The sequence below is a fragment of the Peromyscus maniculatus genome, chromosome 8 (genome assembly GCF_049852395.1).
Source record: "Peromyscus maniculatus bairdii isolate BWxNUB_F1_BW_parent chromosome 8, HU_Pman_BW_mat_3.1, whole genome shotgun sequence".
NCBI classification, from domain to species: domain Eukaryota; kingdom Metazoa; phylum Chordata; class Mammalia; order Rodentia; family Cricetidae; genus Peromyscus; species Peromyscus maniculatus.
The window spans coordinates 105,895,377-105,920,533 of record NC_134859.1 but is presented as its reverse complement, the minus strand read 5'-3'; the positions used below and the strand labels follow the sequence as shown (position 1 = coordinate 105,920,533).

General features: G+C 47.0%; 1 protein-coding gene across 3 annotated transcripts in view; it reads left to right on the top strand.

Annotated features, from left to right (window-relative positions):
• The window catches only part of Cyth1 (cytohesin 1), a 95,530-nt gene that overhangs the window by 52,019 nt on the left and 18,354 nt on the right, over positions 1-25,157 (top strand). For all 3 annotated transcript variants that reach the window (XM_006990267.3, XM_042283191.2, XM_076543837.1), the window contains exons 2-9: positions 7,838-7,920; positions 9,790-9,854; positions 16,577-16,643; positions 16,916-17,034; positions 17,378-17,458; positions 18,382-18,494; positions 20,456-20,604; positions 21,009-21,120. In XM_006990267.3, coding sequence (XP_006990329.1) covers positions 7,838-7,920; positions 9,790-9,854; positions 16,577-16,643; positions 16,916-17,034; positions 17,378-17,458; positions 18,382-18,494; positions 20,456-20,604; positions 21,009-21,120 — 789 coding nt within the window. The remainder of the gene's footprint in view (positions 1-7,837; positions 7,921-9,789; positions 9,855-16,576; positions 16,644-16,915; positions 17,035-17,377; positions 17,459-18,381; positions 18,495-20,455; positions 20,605-21,008; positions 21,121-25,157) is intronic.

Sequence of the window (25,157 nt, the reverse complement as noted above, 5' to 3'; positions counted from 1 at the left end):
TCTGGCTTGCTGTGTAGCCCAGAGCATCAGGCTTTGGGTGTTTCCTCTTTTGCTGTTACCTGAAGGTAGGTTGCATTCCTAGTCTTCCTGAGTGCCTCAGCCCATCACTTGTGAATGGGGAGTTCTAAGTGAGGGAAGCCAGACTCCAAGCCAGGTAGCAGTGATCAATAAGAACCTTGGTACTGTCTTTGAATCTGCAGCTGCTGCCTTCTGTGCCAGCCCCTCCTGCCTTGCCCCGGTTCCCTGCTGTTTCTGACTCACCACAAGGACAGGGCTTAGGGCTGTTACTTTCCCCACTATGGTGTAAGAGCCACACTCCACGTGGAGTGTTCTGGGAAGCAGCCTGTCAGCTTATTGTCGGTGAGGGACACACACTGATGAGATAGCTTGCCCAGGACCACACAGTGGGTGAGTATGGACTGTAGGTGATATAACCAAGTGGCCCTGGGCAATTCCACAGGTAGGTGCAGTGCCCAATAGACATGGCCTTCATTAGCATGCACTCCTAAATTGTCCGTGACCTCTGGGTCTTCTCTAGGACTGCTGCTCCTCCAGGAAGGGACAGTCCGCTGTCCAGCAGTGAGGTAGCAGTAGTTACAGGTTGGGTGAGTATCTGTGGTGTGTAGGCAAGAGAGGAGGTGAGTGAGCTGAATCTGCAGGTGAAGGGACCTGGTTTAGATCAGGGTGCCCACTGAGCCAGCTCTTCTAGCTCGTTTCCTGTGCCCAGTGGTTACAGCAATGGATGGGTACTTCCGTCTTACCAAGAGGCGAGCAGCTGCTAAGCATTGGTGTGGCCACAGTACTTGGAAATTTTTCAAAGTGTAAGTCCCTGGATTTCCTGGGTGACAAAGTGATATAGGCCTCTGGAGGGGACAGACTCTGGACTTGTTGCCAAGATCACACTGGCTAAGTCCACATGGGGGCAGACAGTGGGTGGGTTGGTGCCTTGCTGTGGCTGGTGCTGCTGGCTTTCAGGGCTCTTCACACTGTGGGAAGTTTCAGCAGCAGCTTCCTCCTGTTTCTGTGCTCTTGGAACTAGGAGAGCCACTGACCTCTCGGAGTGGGGGCCAGCTCTGTGGGGATATGGGGGAAACTTGGGCTTCATTTGCCACCTCTGCAGTTCTGGGCTGTGCTTAGGTTTGCCTGAGTAAGTGAGAGGCAGGGAAGGAGTGGGGAGAAGGAGAGAAAGGAAATACAAATATGCATGTTCAGTCCAGGTCCAGAATAGGAAAGGCAGCTTAACAGCAGAGCTGTATGGAAATATGGGGGAGCCCTGGGCTCTGGGTTTGGGGCTATTACCATGGTAGCCATGCTTTGTATATTTACCTTCTTCACAGTGAGGAGAAGGTGAGCCCTCCGAGAAGACCCATTTCTTAGTCACTCTTCACTGTCTCCCTGTAGTACTGCATTAAATGTAGACCCTTTTTATCCACTGAGGCCCGGGCTCTGTGGATGCTGGTTAATAATTATGGCGGTTAGTAAATTGGTTAATAATAATTAAAAACAAGGCATGTAGTGTATTTTCAAGCCAGGCAGAAAGGTGTGAGGGGAGCAAGATGACCTCAAAAAGCAGGAAGAAGGAAACCTGCGTTCCAAAGCATGCCTGGACCCCTCTGACTTCACAGCACCCACTAGGGCTGGGTAAGCACCATGCATTTGAATAGTGGTTGCAGTGGCTGCTAAATAGAACTGATGTCACAGGAGCTACATCCCCAATGAGACCTCGTGGCAGGCACACCACTGGGCAGCTGTGACAGAACAGAGCAGGGACTGCAGGGCTTCAGACTGATGCCTGCCATCCTGTGCACATTTCTGTTCCTTGGCTTGGAAAGAAGGCACCGTCCCTTTAAGACAGTCCTCCTTTGTATGTGCTGGCTGGACCATGTTTCAGCTCTGAGTTTCTGCCTACAGTTAAAATCTGCAAAGCAACATTTAAATAAATAAATGAGAGCTTCCCTTGTACTGCTTTTGCCTTCACAGCTGGGCACAATGGCTTCTTGTTGTTTGGCCTCTTTAATCCCCTTCATTAAACTGGAACCTGGGAAAGGATTGGTGAGGGGACCAGTGCCAGACTGTCCCCTCAGCCTGCTGGCTGGACACCTTACAAATTAACCTTAGAGCATGGGTTCCTGTCCCTCCGGCACAGACAAGGGTGAGTGATGGTGTAGCAAGAGGACTCCTGATCTGTCTTCATTGTGCTCAGACTGTGGCAGGGACAACCTGCTGCCCTGCCCAGTGGCCATTCTTTTAGAGAAAAGGGTTTAGCCGCCTCCTGGCACGGAAGCGTGGCTGTAGCACGTGGCAGTGGGGGAGGGGAAGTTGATTGTTTTCTGCCATCTGGCCTGTGGGAGCTCTTGTGCAGTTTAACCCTGCCAGTCCTTGGGGTTAGATAGCCTTCCCTGATGGTGCCCCCAGGTCCAGTAGACTGGGTCACCCAGTGCCCCTTGTCTGTCTCTCTCTTTTCCTTCTCAGCATGGTTCCATTGTTCACAGCATCTGTGTTATCAGCCCAGGTCCCTGGAACCTCCATACCCCCAGCACCCTAGCAATCGTTTAGATCCTGTGTTAAATGAAGCAATCATTGGTATTTGTTTTTTTCTCTGGCACAGAGGCTTGAACTAAAGATTTGCTTTGGTAAGATTGCACCAAATCTTGTTGCGTTGGTAAGATTTGGTGTTACATTGGTAAGATTTGGTGCTGAGTTGGTAAGGTTTGGTGCTTCACTGGTAAGGCTTGGTGTTATGTTGGTAAGGTTTGATGTTACATTGGTAAAGTCTGGTGCTACATTGATAAGGCTTGGTGCTTCATTAGTAAGTTTTGGTGCTATGTTGGTAAGGTTTGGTGTTGGCGTTGGTGAGTTTCTGCAGAGGGAAGTGCTCTTTAAAATGTTAGATTTCTCTCATCTTACAGCAAAATTCCAAAGAATAAAATGAGATCTAGATTGTTTTTGTTTTTTTATTTCTTCTCCTAAATTCTTGTTCTTCTTTGAACCAAAATGGAAGAAGCATTGATTTCAGGTTATTAACTATTACAGAAGTAACTTAGAGATCACATAGTTAGTGTCAGGAGACTGGATCAAAGCAAATGACAACAAATGCCATGGCTTTTTTGTTTTATTTTTAATGTCTTTATTATAACTGCAAATTGGCCATTTGTGTGGCTGCCAGGACACAGAGGCCTTTTCCCTGGAAACCCTGGTTAGTGTGTCAGACAGGTGACATGTGAGTATTCATGGGAACCCCATCATTCCGTTCTGGGACCTGATCCCTAAGGCAGCCACAGCCATGAGCTCCTTGGTGTTGGTCTGCTTGGGTCTTGAGTAGCTCGTTCCTGTGTCAGAGCCTGGGACGAACTCCTGGTTTCCTCCTGTGGCGGACAGAGGCTCCAGCTCGCCTTCTCCTCTTTTGAGTAGTTTACTGTGCCTTCTAGTTCTTCTGTTTTACCTTTGCATGTCCCGTGAGTGTGTCTGCATTGTGCACTTCTCATCCCTGGTCTTTACTCAGGCTCTTGCTTCCTTTGTCCTCCTCCTCTGCAGTGGGGACCCTGATTCTCTCTCAGGTGGCCCCATCCTGTCACACCTCACTCACCCTTCATGGTAAGAGCTGTTCTTCCTTCTTGGGGAGCATTTTATGCTTTGCAAACAGACGGATTCTGAAAGCAACAAACAGCAGATAGTACAAGATTGGAGATACTGGTGAGCTGCTCCAGCATCCCTGGCTACCCAGACTTCTCACTTACTTTTTCCCAGTATTCCTTTTAGATGTGGATTTCCCCCGCTATTTGCAGAACTTACCATTTTGTTAAGAGAACGTGAAGTGGTGTCTGCCCATTTCACAAACACTTCCCAGTATCTCCAAGATGGTATTGCTATATAGTCCTTGCTGGCTTCAAACTCAGGCTGCCCCTGCCTCAGCCGCGAGAGTGTTGGGATTACAGACATGTGTTACACACCCCATTCTTTTATTTGTAGCCTGTTTTGTTTTTGCGATACCTTTCCTACAGTCCAGTTTGCACACCAGCCTGTTCTGCATGCTCTGCCCTTTTGCGTGGCAGCCTGTTCTACATGCTTTCTGCCCTCTGCCCAGTTGTTTGCCATCCTCAGGCTCCTGAGTTGGACCTGTCCCTCGTCCTGCATTGTGCTCCACTTGAAGTCACTTTAGAACATGTGGCCAGGAGACTGGCTCTCTGCCACTTAGACATCTAATAATTCTGACTTATCTCTCTCTTGGCTGAGGATTGGGGTCCAGGAATTTTCATTTAGAATTTTGAAGGCCTTCAGGGTCCTCACTGGACTGTGTGGATCTCTTCAGCTGTGGGCTGATGAACCCCACTCCCTGCCCTGTAGAGGTCTTGGGGCCTATTTGCTTCTATTTATTTCTCTATAGGACCTTAGTTTTTACTGTGCAAGAACTGATTGGCTGCTCATTTTTAGGTCTTTTCTTGTTGTTCTTATAGGTTTGTCCTTTAGTCCTTTCTTGACATGTTTTATTTAGATAGGAGGATTGAAAAAGGGAAAAAGATTTAATTTGCAAGAGTATGTTTGTTTGTTTTTTTCTCTTTACCCCCTTTTCAAGGGTCTGGGTTTTTGCTTTGTTTTGTTTTGTTTTTTGAGACAGAGTTTCTCTGTGTAGTTTTGGTGCCTATCCGGGATCTTGCTCTGTAGACCAGGCTGGCCTTGAACTCACAGAGATCCGCCTGGCTCTGCCTCCTGGATGCTGGAATTAAAGGCATGCACCACTGCTGCCCGGCTGGGTCTGGGTTTTTTTTTAGAGTTTTCTGTTCACTACAGGATCTGTTTGTTTGTTTGTGGTCTTACTCTTTCCCACTGCAGGTGTAACTGTAAGAGAGAAGCTTGGGAGTAGGTGGGAAGGCTGTGAGGGGGTTGGGTCTTAGGACTTAGGGGTTTTGCTTAGGTGGAGCAGGAGGAGCCTTTGCCACAGGGACTGTCAGGTCTCCAGGCATCAGCATCAAGGGCTCCCATCCCAACTGGGTCAACTACCCATCAGATATCTTACTTACCAGCAGCTAATCCATTCTTGTTTGCTTGGGGATAGGTGTATACTCCAATTCTTTGGCACATAGAGCCCTGTGGTGAGGTACCAGAGATATGATGGCATCCAAGACTCCCAAGAAGGCCTCTGTTCTCATGACATTGCCTTCTGAGTCCCAGGTTCCTGTCAGAGAGACTACTGATGCCCCACAGGAGTGTAGGTTTGTTGACTTTTTAGACTATCTTCCTTATTTTTAAAGTAACATCTTGAGAGGCAGATAGTGAGAAGCACAATTTGAATGTGAAATGCAGATAATGGGCCATGACTGTCACATGTGAATGAAGGGTGGGTTCTCTGATTCTGGAGGCAACCACAGAGTTTCTGACTCAAGTGATAAATGTTAGCAGCCTGGGGATTGTAGCACGAATCTTAAAAGTTTTTATTAATAAAAACAAACCTGGAGCCAGGTATTGGAGTAAATGCTGGAAGATCAGAGAAGCAGAACAAGCCACAGCCACCTCACCTTGCCAATACCTCAGCTGATTCTGTTTCCTCAGACTGGATGCCTCTCCGCTGAACTGTGCTGCTCAAAAGCCTAAAAGCTGAGCCAGGATCTAGTTCCTCATCCTCACGCCTTAAATACCTTCTGCTTCCCACCATCACTTCCTGGGATTAAAGGCTCTTGTTACCACACCTAGATGTTTCTAGTGTGGCTTTGAACTCACAGAGATCCAGAGTGATCTCTGCCTCTGGAATGCTAGGATTAAAGGTGTGTGTGCCACCATTTTCTGGCTTCTATATCTAGTGGCTGTTGTGTTCTCTGACCTCAAATAAGTTTATTAGGGTGCATAATATTTTGGGGAACACAATATCACCACAGGGGATAAGAATTTTTTCCCCCATCAGCTTTGTAGTAAGGATCTGGGATTTATTAGTCTTGTTTCTGCTCAAATGGAGACTCATTGATGATATGATTAACCAGGTCTATAAGCATCAAATCAGATCCCAGGTATTGATATCCTCATGAAATAGATACGTTTAAAGTGAACTTTTGCCTCCAAAGCCATGCCATGTCAGGATGAGCGTGTGTCCATCTGTGCTATAAACACAAGTGTCATTCCAGCTCTGAGGGGTCAGCTAAACACTTGACTCCATCACACCAGTGTGAGGCCTTACTCCATCACACCAGTGTGTCACCAGTGTGAGTGAGACCTTACTCCATCACACCAGTGTGTCACCAGTGTGAGGCCTTACTCCATCACACCAGTGTGTCACCAGTGTGAGGCCTTACTCCATCACACCAGTGTGTCACCAGTGTGAGACCGTACTCCATCACACCAGTGTGTCACCAGTGTGAGACCTTACTCCATCACACCAGTGTGTCATCAGTGTGAGTGAGACCTTACTCCATCACAGCAGTGTGTCACCAGTGTGAGGCCTTACTCCATCACACCAGTGTGTCACCAGTGTGAGTGAGACCTTACTCCATCACACCAGTGTGTCACCAGTGTGAGTGAGACCTTACTCCATCACACCAGTGTGTCACCAGTGTGAGTGAGACCTTACTCCATCACACCAGTGTGTCACCAGTGTGAAGCATTACTGCAGAGGAGTCACACTGGGCATCATAGCTCAAGGGTGCACCTTGATTCAAGAAGAGAAAAAATCTGTCTACCCATCCTGAGGATGTGGGTGCCCTACACCACACTGTGCAGAAACCGGAGCCAACACTTTGCCCACTGGACACCAGTCAGGGCTTGAGGCACCACAGTTAAAACCATTACCCATTGTCATCTGTAGCCCACAGTATTAAGTGGAAAATTCCAGAAACAAACAGCTCATAAGCCTTCACTTGCATTCTGAGTGGCAGGATGCATTTTGCAGTCGCCTGCTCTACCCTTCTCTGTCTGTGACTCTTTGTAATAGTGAAAAACTGTTTACTCATTTCACTGCTTGTACCTCAGGCTGCCAAAGGTTTGGCCACAGTGTAGGATGGTGCCTGGGCCAGACAGAAAGAGCATCCAATGTGGATGTACATGTAGACAAAACCAGTCTATCTGTGGGTCCAGAGGTCTGTTGGGGTCCTTAGAATGTGTCATCTGAGGGTAAGAGAATACATCTCTATTCCACTCCCTCCTCAGATCACCCGTGAGGACGGACAGCATGTGACTGAATGGATTATGTAGTCTGTCTGAAGTGGTGGGGATGGGGGACAGGAGGCATGATGACTGGAGATGTGGGAACAGGGACACTTTGCCGGTTTTAATGCTTGTTCATGTGGCCATCTCTTCTGACAGAGAAGGGCTTGGAATGAGCAGCCAGTCACTGGGGGTCTATGGCAGTGTTTATTTTCTTCTCTGTTCACAAAGAATCCTCACCCCACGTTTTCTAAAACAGCACAGAGCGCTCAAAGCACTTCACCTCTGGCTTCCACCTTAGGTGCCTGGGCAGCTCCTGGGAGCTGTAGTTCCACTTTTGACCTCCTGGGAGGGAGCTGAGGCCTGTCCTCTCCCAGCTAGAAGGCAGAATGGCCTGACAGATGATTAAGGCCTCTCTCCTCTCCCCACTGGGGTAGCATCTCCCTGTTCTTCCTTTGGAGCTGTCCTTGGTCAGCTGTCTAAGAGCTGAAGGTCCCACCTCTCTTCTAAACCTGCCAGAGTGGCTCCCAGCAGCTGTCATGTCTGAAGTTGGCTTCTGGCTTCTTTCTTGGTCATGTTTTACCTACAAGTCTTTGGATTTTATTTATTTATTTATTTATTTATTTATTTATTTATTTATTTATTTATTTTATTTTATTTTTTTTTTTTGTGGGAAGATGCTTTCTTGGTGACATGTCTCTCTTTGCAGTTCCCAGTGACCTGACTGCAGAAGAGCGTCAAGAACTGGAGAACATCCGGCGGAGGAAGCAGGAGCTGCTGGCTGACATTCAGGTTGGAGGGTGCTGGGAGGCTGGCCAGTATAGGAACACAAGGTGCCCTTAAGGGCTGGTGCTCCCACAGCTCTCACCAAAGTGAGGTGTTAGTGGCTGCCTGTGACTGACCAGAAGGTGGGGTCTCGGAAGGCCTGCCCTGCTGCCGCTTGTCGGAGCTTGAGTGACTCCGGGCGCAGTTTTCCCAGCTGACGCAGCACAGAACACAGGCTCAGGTTTGCTGGCACCTTCTGTGGGTCCTGACTGCTCCTCACCAGCTGAGGGCATGGGCTGCAGCTCTGGTTCCTTTACTTCTCTCTTTCCTGGTCACAGGATGAGAACAACAGCTCCCTCACACCTTCTGGAGAGGATGTGACAAGCACCGCTCTTTACAGGGTGATCCCTGCAGATAGCTGGGATTGTAGACAGCAGTGTTGATGTTTTTCCAAGTTCCTTTTCATGACAAAGGCTGTGCTGGAAAGAGGGCCCAGGAGCCCTATGATGGGTTATTTTCCCTCTGAGCAGCTGGATGCTGCTCTTCTAAAACCCTTTCTAAGATTTCAGCCGGGCGGTGGTGGCGCACGCCTTTAATCCCAGCACTCGGGAGGCAGAGCCAGGAGGATCTCTATGAGTTCGAGGCCAGCCTGGACTACCAAGTGAGTCCCAGGAAAGGCGCAAAGCTACACAGAGAAACCCTGTCTCGAAAAAACCAAAAAATAAAAAAATAAAAAAAAATAAAACCCTTTCTAAGATTTCAGGGGTGAGGAAAGGAGGGCCTGGAACCTCAGCACAGCGAGGGAGGACAGGCCTGCTTGCTGTTGGTGACTTGGGACTGTTTGGATGTCGTCCGTCCCCCCCATCCCCCACCCCTACCCCCGAGTCTCTGGTAACTGATAGGAACATGGAGGAGCTTTCACCCTCCCCTCTGCATGGAGACAACTGTAGCTAGAGTTTTCCTGCCTTGCCCACAGTCAGGACAAATCTTTGTCACCCGCCAGTCCCACAGCTGCTCAGACCCAACCAAGTAAACACAGAGACTTACATTGGTTACAAACTGTATGGCCGTGGCAGGCTTCTTGCTAACTGTTCTTATATCTTAAATTAATCCATTCCCATAAATCTATACCGTGGCTCGTGGCTTACCGGCGTCTTCACATGCTGCTTGTCATGGTGGCGGCTGGCAGTGTCTCTGACTCAGCCTTCCACTTCCCAGAATTCTTCTCCTCCTCGTCCCGCCTATACTTCCTCCTGCCTGACTACTGGCCAATCAGTGTTTTATTTACTAACCAATCAGAGCAACACATTTGCCATACAGAACATCCCACAGCATACTCGCCTCCCTTACAAGACTGAGTGAAGGGGAGGCAGTGGCTGGTAGTGATTTTGATGCTGGGGGTGAATGGTCAGCAGATTTAGTGGGACATTCCCATGTCCAGTTATAGCAGCATGAAGCAGCAGTGTAGGTCCAGCACAGCCTTTGCTGATCCAGCCAACCATGTGTGTGGGTGCCTGTGTGCTGTGAGTTCCATCATACTAGGTTTGGGAACTGCAGACTGTTCTGAAAGACTGTGCCAAAGTGGCTGTTCTTCTTCGAGTGCACCTTCTTAACAGAGTGCATGTGCCTAAGACACTTCTCCCCAGTCCGGGGCCGTGGGCCAAGTAGCTGTCTTCCCACCTTTGCAGTCCTGAAAAGCTTACTGTCTGCCGGGAGCCCAGGAGACACTTGTGGAGTAAATCCACTCTCCTAGTTGACCTCTTAGAGTTTCTGCATGTGCCTCTGTTGTCATCCTGTCCTGCTGTGTCATGGTCTTGGGATGGAGGGAGTTGTGTGAAAGGTTTTGGAAGTGTCACTGTGGTCTGCAGCTCTCATCCTGGTAACTCCTGTTTACAGAGGCTGAAGGACGAGATAGCAGAAGTCGCTAATGAAATTGAAAGCCTGGGATCCACAGAGGAAAGGTGAGTCTGCCTTGCTGCTGGGTGGGCCTTGTGGTCTAGCTCCCAGTGCACCATCCTCCCCACATGTTCTGTCATGTTCAAGGAGAAAGCAGGGTTCTCCTTCCTCTGAGTCCTTACCGCAAGGATCTGAACATAGGAAACTTTTTTTTTTTTTTTTTTTTTTTTTTTTTTTGAGACATAGCCCTTCTACATAGCTTTGGCTGTCCTGAAACTCGCTATGTAGCCCAGGCTGACCTGGTCACAGAGATCCACTGCCTCTGTCTCCCAAGTGCTGGGATTAAAGGTGTGCGCCACTATACCTGGCCACAGGACACCTTTCACATGTATAAAACCCAGCTAGAAAATTCAAAGGTACCTGAAAACCTAAGTCAGCTGTTTTCAGCCTATGGGTCATGACCCCTTTGGGGAACGACCCTTTCACAGGAGTCACATATCAGATATCCTGCATATCAGATTATGATTCAAAACAGTAGCAAAATTACAGTTGTGAAGTTGCAACCAAATAATTTTATGGTTGGGGGTCACCATAGCATGAGGCACTGTATTAAATGGTCACAGCATTAGGAAGGTTGAGAACACTGCTCTAAGTGCTCATAAATTGTTGTATAGATTATTTATTTCCCCTTATGTTGTCCACTCTGTATGAATTTTTAAATTTTCTGTTTTACTTTTGTTTAATGGAAAAGCCTAGTACACGCTGCTAATGTGATTTTCGAAAGCTGGTGTGCCCACTTGTGTGTGGTGTAATGTCAAGTTCACTTGCACTTCCTTATGCTTAGGGGAGAAGAATGTGGAAATGATTACAGTGTAAAATGACAAGATGTCAGTGACTTTGAATGGAATTCCCAGGCCGTTTCTACTGCCTCACTCGATAAACGATCTGCTTCCAGTTAGTTCCCTCTGTGTCTGTGTTTTTCTAAGCCTAATCCTCCCTGTCTGACTTCATAAGGCCCTTTGATTTGTTATTTTAAACTTGTGTGGGCAGTGCCATTAGGGAGAAGCTACGTCCTCCACAGAGAGCAGCTAGGAGGGCACTGTCAGCCTCTGGGCTGTCTTTAGGGTCACAGCTTTCTTACTTTCTATTACATTTTTTATTTTAGATTTAAAAATGTTTATGTATTGACTGCTTTGCCTGCAAGTATGTCTGTGCACTACACTTGTGCCTAGTGCCCATGGAGGTCAGAAGAGGGCATCAGATCCCCTGGAACTGAAGTTATGGATGGTTGTGAGCCACCATGTGGGTGTTGGGAACTGATCCCTGTTCCTCTGCAAGAGGCCACCTCTGCAGCCCCTTACTGTCTATTAAAAAAAAAAAAAAACATAGAAATTGGTAGATTAAGAGTTTATCTAGAGAGCCAGGTGGTGGTGGTACATACCTTAAACCCTAGCACTCAGGAGGCAGAGGCAGGCAGATCTCTGAGTTCAAGACCAGCCTGGTGTACAGAGTGAGTTCTAGGACAGCCAGGGCTACACAGAGAAACCCTGTGTGAAAACAAACAAACAAAAGGGTTCATCTAGATTTAAAGCTTCTGCTCTAGAAAAGGTAACAGGCTGGGTGTGATGTTGCACACCTGTAATTCCCACACTTGGAAGGAAGAAGCAGGTGGATCTTTGTGACTTTGAGGCCGTCCTGGTCTACATCATGAGTTCCAGGACAGCCAGGGCTACATAGTGAAACACCATCTAAAAAACCAAAAACCAACCAAACAAACAGGCTAGGGATGTGATTCAGTGGTAGAATACTTGTCTGGCATGTGTGAGGCCCTAGATTCAATGCCACCATCAGCAGCTCTCCCAACAACAAGCAGGTAATTGCTGAAGAAATAGACAAGTCGCAAAGTAGGGGAAGGTAGCTGCAGCTTGTGTATCTGAGGAAGACCTTGTCCAGAATAGACGCTCACACAGTGCAGTGACACATAGACTACCTGAGAAGATGGACACAGGTCCTGAGCAGATCCTCATGCAAGAGGCAGTAAATAATAGATGCTCCGGTCTGACAGTGGTGGCGCACGCCTTTAATCCCAGCACTCGAGAGGCAGAGCCCGGCCTCCTCTGTGAGTTCGAGGCTAGCCTGGACTACAGAGCAAGGCACCAAACTACACAGAGAAACCCTATCTCAAAAAACCAAAACAAAAACAACAACAACAAAAAAAGATGCTTGTGTGAAAGAGACTTGGTATCATTAGCTATGAGGGTGAGCAATGTAAAACTACCATGAAACGCAGCCTCGCATATCCTGGAATGGCTAGAATCAAAAGATATTAAATACATGTCCAGTGCTGATACCCAGCAATTCGGGTGTTTACTCAAGAGAATGAAAATATGTCCACAAAAACCTTTACCAAGGTTATTTACAGCATTCTTATTAAAATCAACCAAGCTAGAAATTGCCCACCTGTCCACCAGTAGATACATGCATAAGTAGGCTGGGACAATGGCCCATTACTCAGTCGTATTGGAGGAGCATACTGATCCGGTGCAGGAGCGTGTGCAGGCCCCACAGACACAGGCTAGAGAAGCTGTTCATATGTGTATACATAGTACCACATGGACATAATACATACTTCTGTCATAAAGCTGAGATGAAAACCAGGACACACCGTTAGGAATGGCAGTGGATTCTGGCCGGTGTCAGAGGGAGCCCTGACCAGAACCTAGTGGGAAGATGGGAGCAGGCTTTCTGGGGTGGTCACCAGGGCACGCACGCACGCATGCCTGTCAAAACTGTGAATGGGGTACTGAGGATGCGAGCCTTGCACTGAATGAGAATTATCTCTGTTGTATTTTAAAAGTGACAAGAAGGAGTCACACCATACAACAGGGCTCTTGGGGGAAGGACAGAGAAGGGGACAAAAACGGTCCCTGGGGACGAGAATGGAGGAAGAGAAAGAGACAAGAGGTGGGCAAGGCCCGCTTTTATTATAAGGAAAGAAGCTAATGTGCACAGGGGGTGCTCTTGGTGGTTGCAGCTGAGGACATATCCTGTCAGGACCTAAGGGCAGGCCAGTACAGATGCCTAAATGCTAACAATCTCTGAATTTAAAAATCAAATTATTGGCCTTTTCCTGGTTCTAAGTGAATTTTTTTAATTTTAAAAATTACATTTATTTATTTAGATATTTAGTGGACGTGAGCACATGTGCCTCAGCACACATGTAGAAATCAGGACAACTTTGTGGAGCCAGCTCTGTCCTACTGTGGGTCCAGGGGATTGAGTTTAGATGGTCTGCTTAGCTGCAAGTCCCTGTACCTGTTGAGTCATCTCACTATCCAGGAATATATGTTTATTGCAATAAACTGGCAAAAGATGGAAAAGCATGAAGAAAGCAGATTTCCCATGATCAGCAACCCAGAGAGAACCACAATTAATATCATAGTATACTTCCTTTCTGTGTCTTTTGGTGCCAGCACACATACGTGGAATTCGGGATACTGTTTGCTTAATGTCCTGTGGGTTATCACAGTCCCAGTGGACTGAAGACCCCCGCGGTGTCAGCAGCTAGGCACTGAGAACACTCAGCTGGTGAACTTAAGAAAACCAGCTCTCTGTTCACTGGGCTTAGTTCTTTCCATGGAGTCCTGATCTGCCCATCCTGAGCTAGAGAATCGTGCCTCGTTTGGAGATGCTCGATCTGAGTGGACAATGGGATACCGTGGGAACTTTGAGTAAACAAGCAACACCATCATCTGATGAAGCTTAAAACATGAAGAATGCCCTTAAAGGTGACGTGTAAGGGCGGACAAGATGGCTCAGCACACAGAGGTGTTTGCCGGGCAAACCTGCTGGCCTGAGGCAACCTCTTAACCTGTGTAAAGGGGAACAGAGAGCTGACTCCACAGAGCGGTCTTTTGACCTCCACACCCATGCGTGCACATCAGGTAGGCGCACACAAACAAAATAAGTAACAAAATGTAAAGATAACATAAAGAAAAAAGACCAACTTTCATCAGTGCATCTGGTGCTTGGGAGCCCAAGAGCCACATGTCAGTGATTTTTGGTTTAAACTCTGGAGTTTAAGCTAGTTTTCCAATATTGAAGATCAAAAGGAGAGCTGTTCTGCAGGTTCTGAGCATCTGTGTAGTCAGGATTTCTTATTAATTCTGGCTTTTCCATAGGTGTGGTGTCGTGCTTGTAATCAAAGTCCTAATCAGCATTCTGTAGCAATAACTCCAAACACTATGTAAGAAGTAGAGACAACATAATACTGTGAGACATAAAGCTTTCTCAAGTTGACCTAGTTGATGCAGCTGGTGTCCAAGGGAGACTGTGCTGAAGTTAGGATGGCTGACCCATAGACGCTAATGACGTTAGCCAGCCACCTACAGTGACTATCCCTTCAGTCATAGACAACAATGGATAGCTAGGGGCAGGAGCTGACTCATGGAGAACTGGGAACTTTAGCCAGCCGAGTCCTGGGAGTATACCAGGCAGTCATAAGCTACAATGCCGAATGGCTAGGGGTGGGAGCTCATTCATGGGGAGCCAGTGAAGTTAGCTAGCCACCCCTGTAAGCACTCAGAGTGGTCAGAAGCAGCAATAGTAGCTGGCAGAGATCGGGAAGTATACTATTGAAGTCTAGACTCTTGGTTCTGGGCTTGCCAGAGACACAGGAAGCCTTCAGTAAGGAACCAGACCAAGGCAAAGGATGCTGAGGGCCCTTGTGGGTGTTTATGTGCCTTGCCATTGTAGGGCCTCCAAGTATTGCATACTCTAATAGGAAACCAGCTGCCTTTTCTTGTTTTTGTTTGTTTTGTTTTGTTTTGTTTTTTGTTTTGAAATATGGATCAAAGTAGTATTCTTGGATTTAGGGAAAATGTAATTAGATAACCTGAGACTCATACCTGTTCATTCCAAACCTCAAGTCAGCCTAGCTAACCATAGTGGGTTCACGCCTGTAATCCCAGTATTTGGGAGGCAGAGGCAAGAGGATTGTTGTGAGTTTCTGCCCACCCTGAGCTACAGAGTAACCTCCTTGTCTCAACCACAAAAAAAGAAAAGAGGGACTTTCTTTTATTATTATTATTATTATTATTATTATTATTATTATTATTATTAAAGAGATTTTCTATTCATTTTACATACCAACTACAGATTCCCCTGTCCTCCCTCCTTCTACCCCCCCCCCCCAGCCTTCCTCCCTAACCCACCTCCCCATTCCCACCTCCTCCAAGCCATGGGGAGTCAGCAGAGCCTGGTACATTCAGTTGAGGCAGGTCCAAGCCCCTCCTCCCTGCACCAAGGCTGTGCAAAATGTCTCACGATAGGCACTAGGCTCCAAAAAGCCGACTCATGCACTAGGGACAGTTCCCGACCCCACTGCCTGGGGGCCCCTTAAACAGTTCAAGCTAAATAACTGTCTCACCTATCCAGAGGGCTTAGTCCAGTACCATGGGGGCTCCTAAGCTATTGGTCCACAGTTCATGTATTTCCACTAGTTTGGCTGGTCGTTTCTGTAATTTTTCCCCTCATGGTCTCGATGTCCCTTGCTCATAGAATCCCTCCCCTCTCTCATTGTTTGGATTCCTGGAGCTCAGCCTGGCACCTGGCCATGGATCTCTGCATCTGCTTCTATCAGTCTACCTCTGGGGATTCAGTCAGTGCTGATGTGCTCCTTAAGACAATAAATAAGTTATTTCTGAATAACTCATTTGCTCAGAAACTGTAAAATTACTGTTGGTTCCCGTATACACCAGACTTACAGGAGGTTTAAAAAATGTCACCTAGACTCTACCCCTAAAACTTCTGAGTCACTAACCCAGAACCTGTAACTCAGTTCGTCTGTAGGATTGGATAAAATGGGCAGGAGTCCTGATCCCTTCACAGACACATTAGGTGTGTGAGTGAGAGCTGGCATTCTACATCTGACTCGCTCCCTCAGATGTTTGTGACCACACCTTGAGAAGCATGGTCTGTGAACTTGCATTTGTTTAGGCTGATGCACAGTTAAGAAAACTGTTGCTTGTTTGTACAGCATCCTAAAAAGTTAAATATAAAAGTACTACATGACCTGTCTTGATACAACCTTGACCCTTCTGCCCAAAAGAAAGGAAAACGTGTCCGCCACAAGGGTGGACATGTGCTGATAACAGCCCTGTGTGTAATGACCCCAATCTTGATTCTGTCTATCATCTGAAAAGCAGATGGAGGTAGAATGTAGAGGAACGTCGCTAAGCAGTAGGCAGAGTGTTGTGCTGCAAACCTTGAAGACAGCATGCTAAACAAAAGTCTAGACACTCCATGATTCTGTCCACACAGAAGCTGCAGAACCAGGCAGATCTGTGCACAGAAAGTTGACTGAGAGCTCCTGGGGGTTGAATTAGAAATGTGGGTAAACTGGAAATGGGTATGGGGAATTTTGTTGGACTGATGAAAATGTTCTAAAACTGGTTATGGTAATGGTTGCACAACTTAGCTTACTAAAAGCTTACACTTAAAATGGGCAGATTCTACAATATGTAGATGACAAAGCTTAAGAAAATAAAAATTCTAAGAGAAACCATGAATCTAGAGGGAAAGAGGCAAATGAGCCTGAGCCTGAGCCTGGGCCAGAGCTTCAGCTGACCATGCTTAGCTGGACCAGTCTTCCAAAGCTGTCAGCAGGCGCATGTGAGGACTGCTCTAGCCCCCGCCAGAACTGCCCCTGCCAGAACTGCCCCCGCCAGAACTGCCCCCGCCAGAACTGCCTGCTGCCAGAGCACTAATGGCTACACTTCTCTTCCAGGAAAAACATGCAGAGGAACAAACAGGTAGCCATGGGCAGGAAGAAATTTAACATGGATCCTAAAAAGGTAAAAAGCAAAAATGAAAATGACAAAGGCCAGAGTTTGAAGGTGGGGCTTTCTTAGTGGTCAGATGGGAACCAGAGGCGTTTTTCCTAAGCTACGGTGTTCTGGACTGGATGTTGAGTGGTTACCCCCATTGTCTAGAGTCTGGGGCTCTAGTTCCTAACCTGCAATGCCTCTGTCGGTGTCTGCTGGTGGATGTTTCTTGGACGTGCTCCAGGGCCCATGGCAGCCTCTGCCTCCCTCATTGTCACCGGCTCTTTCTGGTCTTTCTGCAGGGGATCCAGTTCTTAATAGAGAATGACCTGCTGAAGAATACCTGTGAAGATATTGCCCAGTTCTTATACAAAGGGGAAGGGCTCAACAAAACAGCCATTGGTGACTACCTTGGGGAGAGGTGAGGCCTTCAGAGAGGGTGTTGTCAGAATCATGGGAGGAAACAGCCCCCTGGTGCCCAAGTTCATGGGGTGGCTGTGGTATGAGGGCAACAGTAGCCTGTGGTGTTGAGTGGAAGTGTTCTGAGGAACACTAACTTACCTGTCCAGGGGTATGCAGGTTCCTTGCTTGTTTAGTTAGTAAACAGAGCCTGTCCAGTGTCCTCCTATGGATGGCCAGACTTGAGAGGCCTCCTAGCCTGGGACTCAGGAGATACCATCTGCTTGGGATCAGGATGGGTGTTGGCCTTGGTGACAGGGATCTGACTTGTGCTCCATCCCTGCCTCTTGTTTGTTTCCTGACAGAGATGAGTTCAGCATCCAGGTCCTGCATGCGTTTGTAGAGCTGCATGAGTTCACCGACCTGAACCTCGTCCAGGCCTTGCGGTGGGTGTTGTCAGTGGGGCACCGTGGAGTGGGAGCGTGGCCATCCTGTGTTCTGTTGGACTGCAGTTCTGTCGTGGGGGTTGTTGTCACTATCTTGAAGTATTTCAGGGGAGGCCATGTGCATGCCTATGAGTGGGAAAGCGTTTGCTAGGACAGTTCTTGGTCTGGGGTGGAAGGACTATTCAGTACTCAAATATTGCAGTTGTTCCTACTCTTCAGAATAGAAAGCCCTTGAATTTCTTATCCTAAACTAGGTAGCTGTGTGTTTCATTTTAAAAAGAAAAAAAAAATCAACTTTTTTTTTTAAATTTGGTTTTTCGAGACAAGGTTTTTCTAGGTAGCCCTGGCTGTCCTGGAACTCGCTCTGTAGACCAGGCTGGGCTTAAACTCACAGAGATCCACCTGCCTCTGCCTCCAGAGTGCTGGGATTAAAGGCGTGCGCCACCACTACTTAGCAACTTTAGTTTTTTAACAAAGCTTATTTTGTGCCTTTTGAAGAAACTGTCTTTTTAATTTTCTCTGCTGTAGGTATAAATCCTGAGGTTATTTTTTGAGCTGTGATTTTTAATACGTGCAGTAATTGCAGAACTAAACCCATGGCTGTGGGCCCATGTTACTACATGGTTTCATCATGAATGCTCTGAATGAATCCTTACCTTAGAGTTCACTTTAAATGATTAACATCTGTGCTTCAGTTCTGAAGAGGGGGAGCTGTTCTTTGGAATAGGAAAATCTCAATTTCTCGGTTTACCTAAGCACCTTACCTCCAGTTAAGGCCACAGTGATGGGCGGTGGCTAAATTGGCTTCTGTTCAATTTCTGTAAAAATGGACTGAAGCCCCCTCACCTCCCTTTGCCTTCTGATACTAAAGCCATGACCAGCAACAGAACAAGTCAAAGCAATGCTCCTGTCTCCACCCTTAGGCAGTTCCTATGGAGCTTCCGGCTCCCTGGAGAGGCCCAGAAGATTGACCGGATGATGGAGGCCTTTGCCCAGCGGTACTGTCAGTGCAATAACGGGGTGTTCCAGTCCACAGGTGAGTGTGGGAGGAGAGCTTTTTCCATAAGGTTCTCTTCTTGGCAGTGAAGGATTTCTAAGACAAGAGGCTGAGTCCATGCCAAGAACAGTTTCGTTTCTTCTCTTTTCTTTTCTTTTCTTTTCTTTTCTTTTCTTTTCTTTTCTTTTCTTTTCTTTTCTTTTCTTTTCTTTTCTCTTCTCTTCTCTTCTCTTTTCTCCTTTCTTTTCTTTTCTTTTCTTTTCCTTCCTTCCTTTCTTCCTTCCTTCCTTCCTTCCTTTCTTCCTTCCTTCCTTCCTTCCTTCCTTCGATCCTTTCTTTTTTTCTGGAGCTGAGGACCGAACCCAGGGCCTTGCACTTGCTAGGCAAGCACTCTACCACTGAGCTAAATCCCCAACCCCCAGAAACAGTTTCTTAATGGTGTGTATACGGTGAAAGATTAGAAGCATCCAGAAGACCACCACTGAGGCACAGTAAGACCTGGTTGTGGCTTAGTGGTAGAGTACTTGCCTCACATACATGAGGCCCTGGGTTCCGAACATGTAACTGTTGAAGATGTCTCTAGAAGCAGGCTGCTATAGCATTTGTCTGTCATCCTAGCTACTCAGGAGGGAGAAGCAGAATTATGACTGTAGTCAGCTAAGCATACCTTGTCTTGGAAAGAAAATCATGATCTTGTAAAAGATATTGGCATGGGAAAATGATAAGATTAACAAAAAAGCATATGTATGTGTGTATATGTATGTGTGTGTATATATGTGTGTGTACATGTGTGTATGTATATATGTGTGTGTGTATGTGTGTGTACATGTGTGTATGTATATATATGTGTATGTGTGTATGCATGTTTGTGTGTTTGTGTATATATGTATGCATGTATGTGTGTGTATATAAGTGTGTGTGTGTATATTACTTGTATATGTATGTGTATGTATTTATCCCCTATGTAAGTATGTATCCCATATGTATGTGTTGGGAGGACAGTGTGTTACAGTGTCTATAAAGTGATTTTATTACATAGTCACATTTATATAGAAGAAAAAAGCAGACCAAATTATTACTGAATTGTAAGCAGAAGTGGAATTTTTTTGACCCAACCTCCCAGTTCCAAACAAACACACAAACGCTTATATTAATTACAGAATTCTCAGCTACTAACTCAGGCTTATTATTAACTAGCTCTTACTTTTAAATTAACCCATTTTGGGTTGGGGATTTTGCTCAGTGGTAGAGCGCTTACCTAGCAAGTGCAAGGCCCTGGGTTCGATCCTCAGCTTAAAAATAAAAAGAAAGAAAGAAAGAAAAGAAAAACAAACAAAGAAAAAAAAGTTACTTATTTAAAAAAAAAAAAAACTAACCCATTTCTATTCATCTATTGCCATGTGAGCTGTGGCTTTACCAGTCCTCTGGCATCTTGCTTCTTGGGCAGATCCCTTGAGTCTAGCCTGACTCTGCCCTTCTTCATCCCAGTCCTCAGTTTGATGGTCCCACCTAACTTTATCCTGTCTTGATATAGGCCAAACAGCTTTATTATTAACCAATGAGAGTAATACATATTCACAGCATACAGAAGGATCATCCCACAGTACTTAATAGAATTTTAGGTAGTTTTTAATCTTTTTTATACATTGTATTGGTTTGGAGTTTTGTTGTGTGGCCCTAGATGGCCTGGAACTCCCTTTAGAGCCCAGACTGTAGTGGAACTCACAAGAAATCTGCCTCCTGAGTGCTGGGACTAAGGGATGCCCCCAGCTGGCCATTTTATTGTTTCCCTATTCTTTCTGTCTGAAGAAACTGAGTGGCTTCGGTACGCTCGTGTGTCTTGCCCCTTTCAGAAGCGTAAGCCTGGGAACAAGAGTGTGTGCTCGGCTCACCCACTCTTCCTGCCCATGATCTTATATTCTTGATCTTACTCGGTTTAGTGTCTCCTGTCCTGGGTGGGTGTTTCCTTTGCTCTCACATCCTGTTCTTCTCTTCCCTAGACACTTGCTACGTCCTCTCCTTTGCCATCATAATGCTGAATACCAGCCTACACAACCCCAATGTCAAAGACAAGCCTACGGTGGAGAGGTTCATTGCCATGAATCGGGGCATCAATGATGGAGGAGACCTGCCTGAGGAGTTGCTCCGGGTGAGCAGGGCCAGAGCGGCTTCATTTCATCAGGCAAAGCGTTTGCTCAGAACAGGATCATTTCTGTAGGAGAAGAGACAGGGGGTAACTTGCCAAGTGCCTGCTCTCTTAATTCATTTAAATATGTGAATTTCACAAAGGCCAGCTGAGAAACAGGAAGGGGAAGAGGCTTCTAAATCTGAAACTAAAGGCTTGAGTAGACTCCAAGCTGCTATTTTTTTCTTCCTTAATTATCCACCAGGCATCTTATTTTTGTCCCTGGAAGCTTCTGTAGAGCAGAAAAATGGTTGGTTTTTCTCTAGTCCTTACCCCAGGCTCACAGTGAATGCCCGTGGAATGAGTAGAGAGGGGAGAAAGAACAGCTGCTTCTAGAATGAGACGTGCAATGTCATCTTCTATCCCAGAACCTCTATGAGAGCATTAAAAACGAGCCCTTTAAGATCCCAGAAGATGATGGCAATGACCTCACTCACACTTTCTTCAATCCAGACCGAGAAGGCTGGCTGCTGAAACTCGGTAAGTAACCTTCCCCAGCTTGGGGTCCCTGCAACAGAGCTCAGGAAGAAGGGCTGTATGCTCACAGGCTTGGGGTGTGGGGAAGGGGGCATGTCACAGGCGTCCCACAGAGACTGCCCTGAGTTGTGTTCTTACAACAGTCCACCTCCAGACAGGAAGCTGCTGAAGCCACTCACCATAGAACGGAGACTCCTGGACACAGACTTTGCCTTTATAAACATTGCCCATGTGTATCTGAGCCCTCTTGTGTTCACTCCTGAATAGATGGCCATGTTCTATGAGGCACTTTCTATGATCCACCACCCGCCTCTGCCTCCTTACCCTTGGGAGGGTAACCAGCCATATCCATCTCTCTACTTCCCATCCCAGATTTACCCCTGCACTCCTGCCCCACCCAGTGCATCATCACTTCCCTCTGCATCTGGCTCCCACAGGCAGTGTGCATGGCAAATCTAGAGCCCTTGGCTGCAGCGCAAACCACAGCACTCTTCCTCATGCTCTGGCAGTGGCCCCTTTCCGGTCCCAATCAGCCCCATTAATGATTGTGTCATCAGTAGCTGCAGGTGCATTTCTCTTCCCTCTGCCAGAAGTGAGCCTGTATTGTTAAGATTTATGGTCATGCCTTGCCAGGAAGGTGACAGAGTAACTAAACAGAAGAAATTCAGTGGGTTCTCGTGCATATTCATGTCCACCTGTGGTTGCTTTATTATCAGACATATGGGAGGTCTCTGAACTCTCTGGACATGAAAATGTTCAAATTTTTTGACCACTAGAGAGCACATTCCAGTTTCCTTCTTCCTTGGCCTTTGATGAGCTGAATCCCATATCAGCAGGGCATATTCTATTGGAGACATGCTCTTCTTCCATCTCGGTTACTTGCCCCGACCAGCAGCATCTTGGCCATTACTGACACATCCATGGAAAGTAAGATACATGCCCTCTGCTACTAACTCATCCAGATAGCTTAGGGTTGACATTTCCTTTAAAAGGCCCAAAGCATGTGTTTACACATGACGATTCATAAATTCCTTTCAAGTACTGCTTCACAGATTAGAGCCCTGCAGTGTCTGACTGTGGCCAACTGTCAGTAAGCTCTAAGCAGAGGGTCTGATTGAAGGCTCTGAAATGGTTAATGCATGGGCAACCTTCTCCACATTCTTCTTGCCCAACCCAGAGAGTGAAGAGGAAATGTGCCGGGAATTTCAAAAGTGTGTCCAAATTTAGATTTCCTTCCCTCCAGGGAGATTTGTTTCCATGCGAATGCTAAGTGTTGGCTTTGACAGCTGAGACACTAAAATTAGAACAGATATTATCTTGGCTCTTGTACCAGGATGACATGCAAATTCATGAGGCATCCTATATTTTTAAAAGTCAAAAATTTAAGCTGAGTGCAATGGTGCACACCTGAGATCCCAGACACTTAGGAGACAGATCAGGAGAATCCCTGGAGCCCATGAAATCAAGCCAGCTTCGTGGTAGAGCAAGGCCTCATCCCAAAGAATAAAAATCTAACAATATGGGACCCATTAATTGTGGGGCCATTGCTTCACGTTTCCTAACTGCCTAGACTCCCGATAGGGTGTTTCCATTGTGGCACACTGAGACTCAGTCCTATGTGTCTGTGTGCTGCACAGGGTAGGACTTTGTGCCATCTGTAGTTGTCTGTATATGTCCCTGTATGCAGAGAGCCATAAGCATGTGTGTCCTTGTGTACACACATGTGTACATGTATATCCATGGGTGTATATGTGTGCGTCCTTGCACACATTTATAAAATGATGAGTGTCTTAAGGAAGATATTGACTTTCTCAGAAGTGCTGCACATCCCCCTCTTTGCTCCGGATTGTGAGGAGTCTGGCAAACGCTGACCTTACAATAATGGATTTGTGGCACTGTTAGGCCAGGTGTGGGTAAGGCCTCCAACCTTGCTGTACAGCATGGGTGGTCCCCTGGCCATCAGTGTTTCCAGGTTCACCTCCCTCTTCAGGCATACATAAATGTGACTGGTGCGCTGCACTTTAAGATTGAGGAACTGGGTTTGATTTCTTTGTTTTAATTTTCTTTTCTCCTCATTTATGTTTCCATGATTTTGGCTCTCCTTTTCCTTGCCCCAAACTCCAGGAGGTATGTAACCCTGCAACCTGCTCGCTCACTCTGCCCAGGCCACTGTCATTGCTGCAGCGTTTTTTACTTTGTTATTTTTGGTTATTTTGTTTTTTAATTGCTGGTAGTAGTGTTAATGCTGCTTCTAACTTACTGTACAGTCCCTAGGGAACTGGCCAGGATCAGGGTTTGGGGCAGTGCTCACATTGCCTCTCGGTGGAGGAGAGAGTGGTTCAGCAGCCACCAGCTCAGAGGTCCCAAACTGCGAGTAGTCGTGCAGTCCTAGCCCAGAGCGAGCTGAGGAGGGCAGAGAGGCACTGGCTTCCTGCTCCTGGGAATTACTGAATTCAAATTGACACCCGTGCGTCAACCTGATCAAAAGTAATTTCTGACGTGAGGAATCAGAGAAGAGGGTGCTGCCCTGTAACTTCCTAAAGCCATGTGTTTCTGACACCATGGTGGATGAAGGAGTTGAGGAAAGACTAAATTAGATGGCACTTGGGGCATTGCCTTTCTATGAAAGAGAGAAATGGTGTCTTCCAAACCCCCAAACCAGAGCCCCACCTGTTGTCCTTGATTCCGTTTCCTGAGTATCAGAGAGGCCTCACAGCCTGGGTCCTCTGTCTGCGTTTCTAATGGTGCACATACTCCTCTGTTTCAGTCATTCTCAAACCCAGATTGGCCTCTTAGTTCTCTGGTTGCTGATATGGGGAGCATATGGAGGATCTGAGTGCTCCTCAGGTCTATGTCTAAGCCTGACTAGAGCAGAGCTGCCCTAAGAGAACAGACACAGGCTCCCTCCAGTGCTGGGAGCAGGCAGGCTGGACTGTCAGGACAGTGTCAGCCCTTCTGTCTAAGGGAGGGTCTGTGGAGCCCTGCGTGGGAGGGGGTCCTGTGAGTTCCACAGGGACTGTCCTAGGCGCACATTGATCTGTCTGCTTGTCCCATGTCTGTTTTTCTTTCCACGTGGAAGTGTTCCCCGTGGGCCCGCAGCGATGCTTTGTGGTAGAGGGCTCTGTGGTGCAGCCAGCTGTCCAGGGGACGTAATGAAGCTTTTATAACCAGACACAACTTCCCGGCTCTGCTTTTTCTCCTTGATTTCCTGCCATCTTGTTTCTTTTGGTATCTAACTCACTTTTTCCATCATTTCCTGAGTCCCATTGTCTCCTGGGGTAGTGTCCTGTGATGGAGTGCATGGGAGGTCAGCATGGGTTGACCATCCTTGTGTACCAAGCCCTGTATGAGAAATGGTCTCCCCAAGGGGCTGGAAGACAGAAGCTCTCAACCTAGAATGGGAAGGGTCCACTTTAAGACAAACTGCCTTCGGTTTTGAGCACTCTTTGTCTTCCTTTCATTTGTCCTAATTCTGCCCAGCCCTCCCTGTTGCCAACACGCATGTCATAGTACTCTTATGTCTTTTCTCATTCATGCCACTTAACCTTGGGGTGCTTCCATAAAACTTAGAGATCACCATGAGGGAGAGTGCCTCACTGTATACCACACAGGAGGCGTGGTTGTTGGCACATGATTGCTCGTGGCATACTCCATCTGGAAACCTAGGTCTCAGTCATTTAGGATCTTGTAGTTAATGGTGGCTACTTACATCTCCTTCCCTACCCCTCCAGCTCAGGCACCCAGGCAGAGCTGTAAAATACCCCAGAAAGGTCTAGGTCCTAATCCGTTCCGCTGGACCTCTTCTCTCAAATTTCAGGGATGAGCCTGCAGGCAGATGCTGGCATTTGGAAACAGTCTTTATAAAATTTCCCTGCTCTGCATGGCTGTTAGCAAGAGGTCAGGAAAGTAGGCATGGCAGGTGCCCACTCCCCTGCCCTCCGTGGAGACTGTAGAGAAGTGATGTGCTCCATAGTTGGGCCCTAGCAAAGGGCAAGTGCTAAGGATCAGGGAGAGGGTGTTCATGCAGTGCCGTGTGTGTA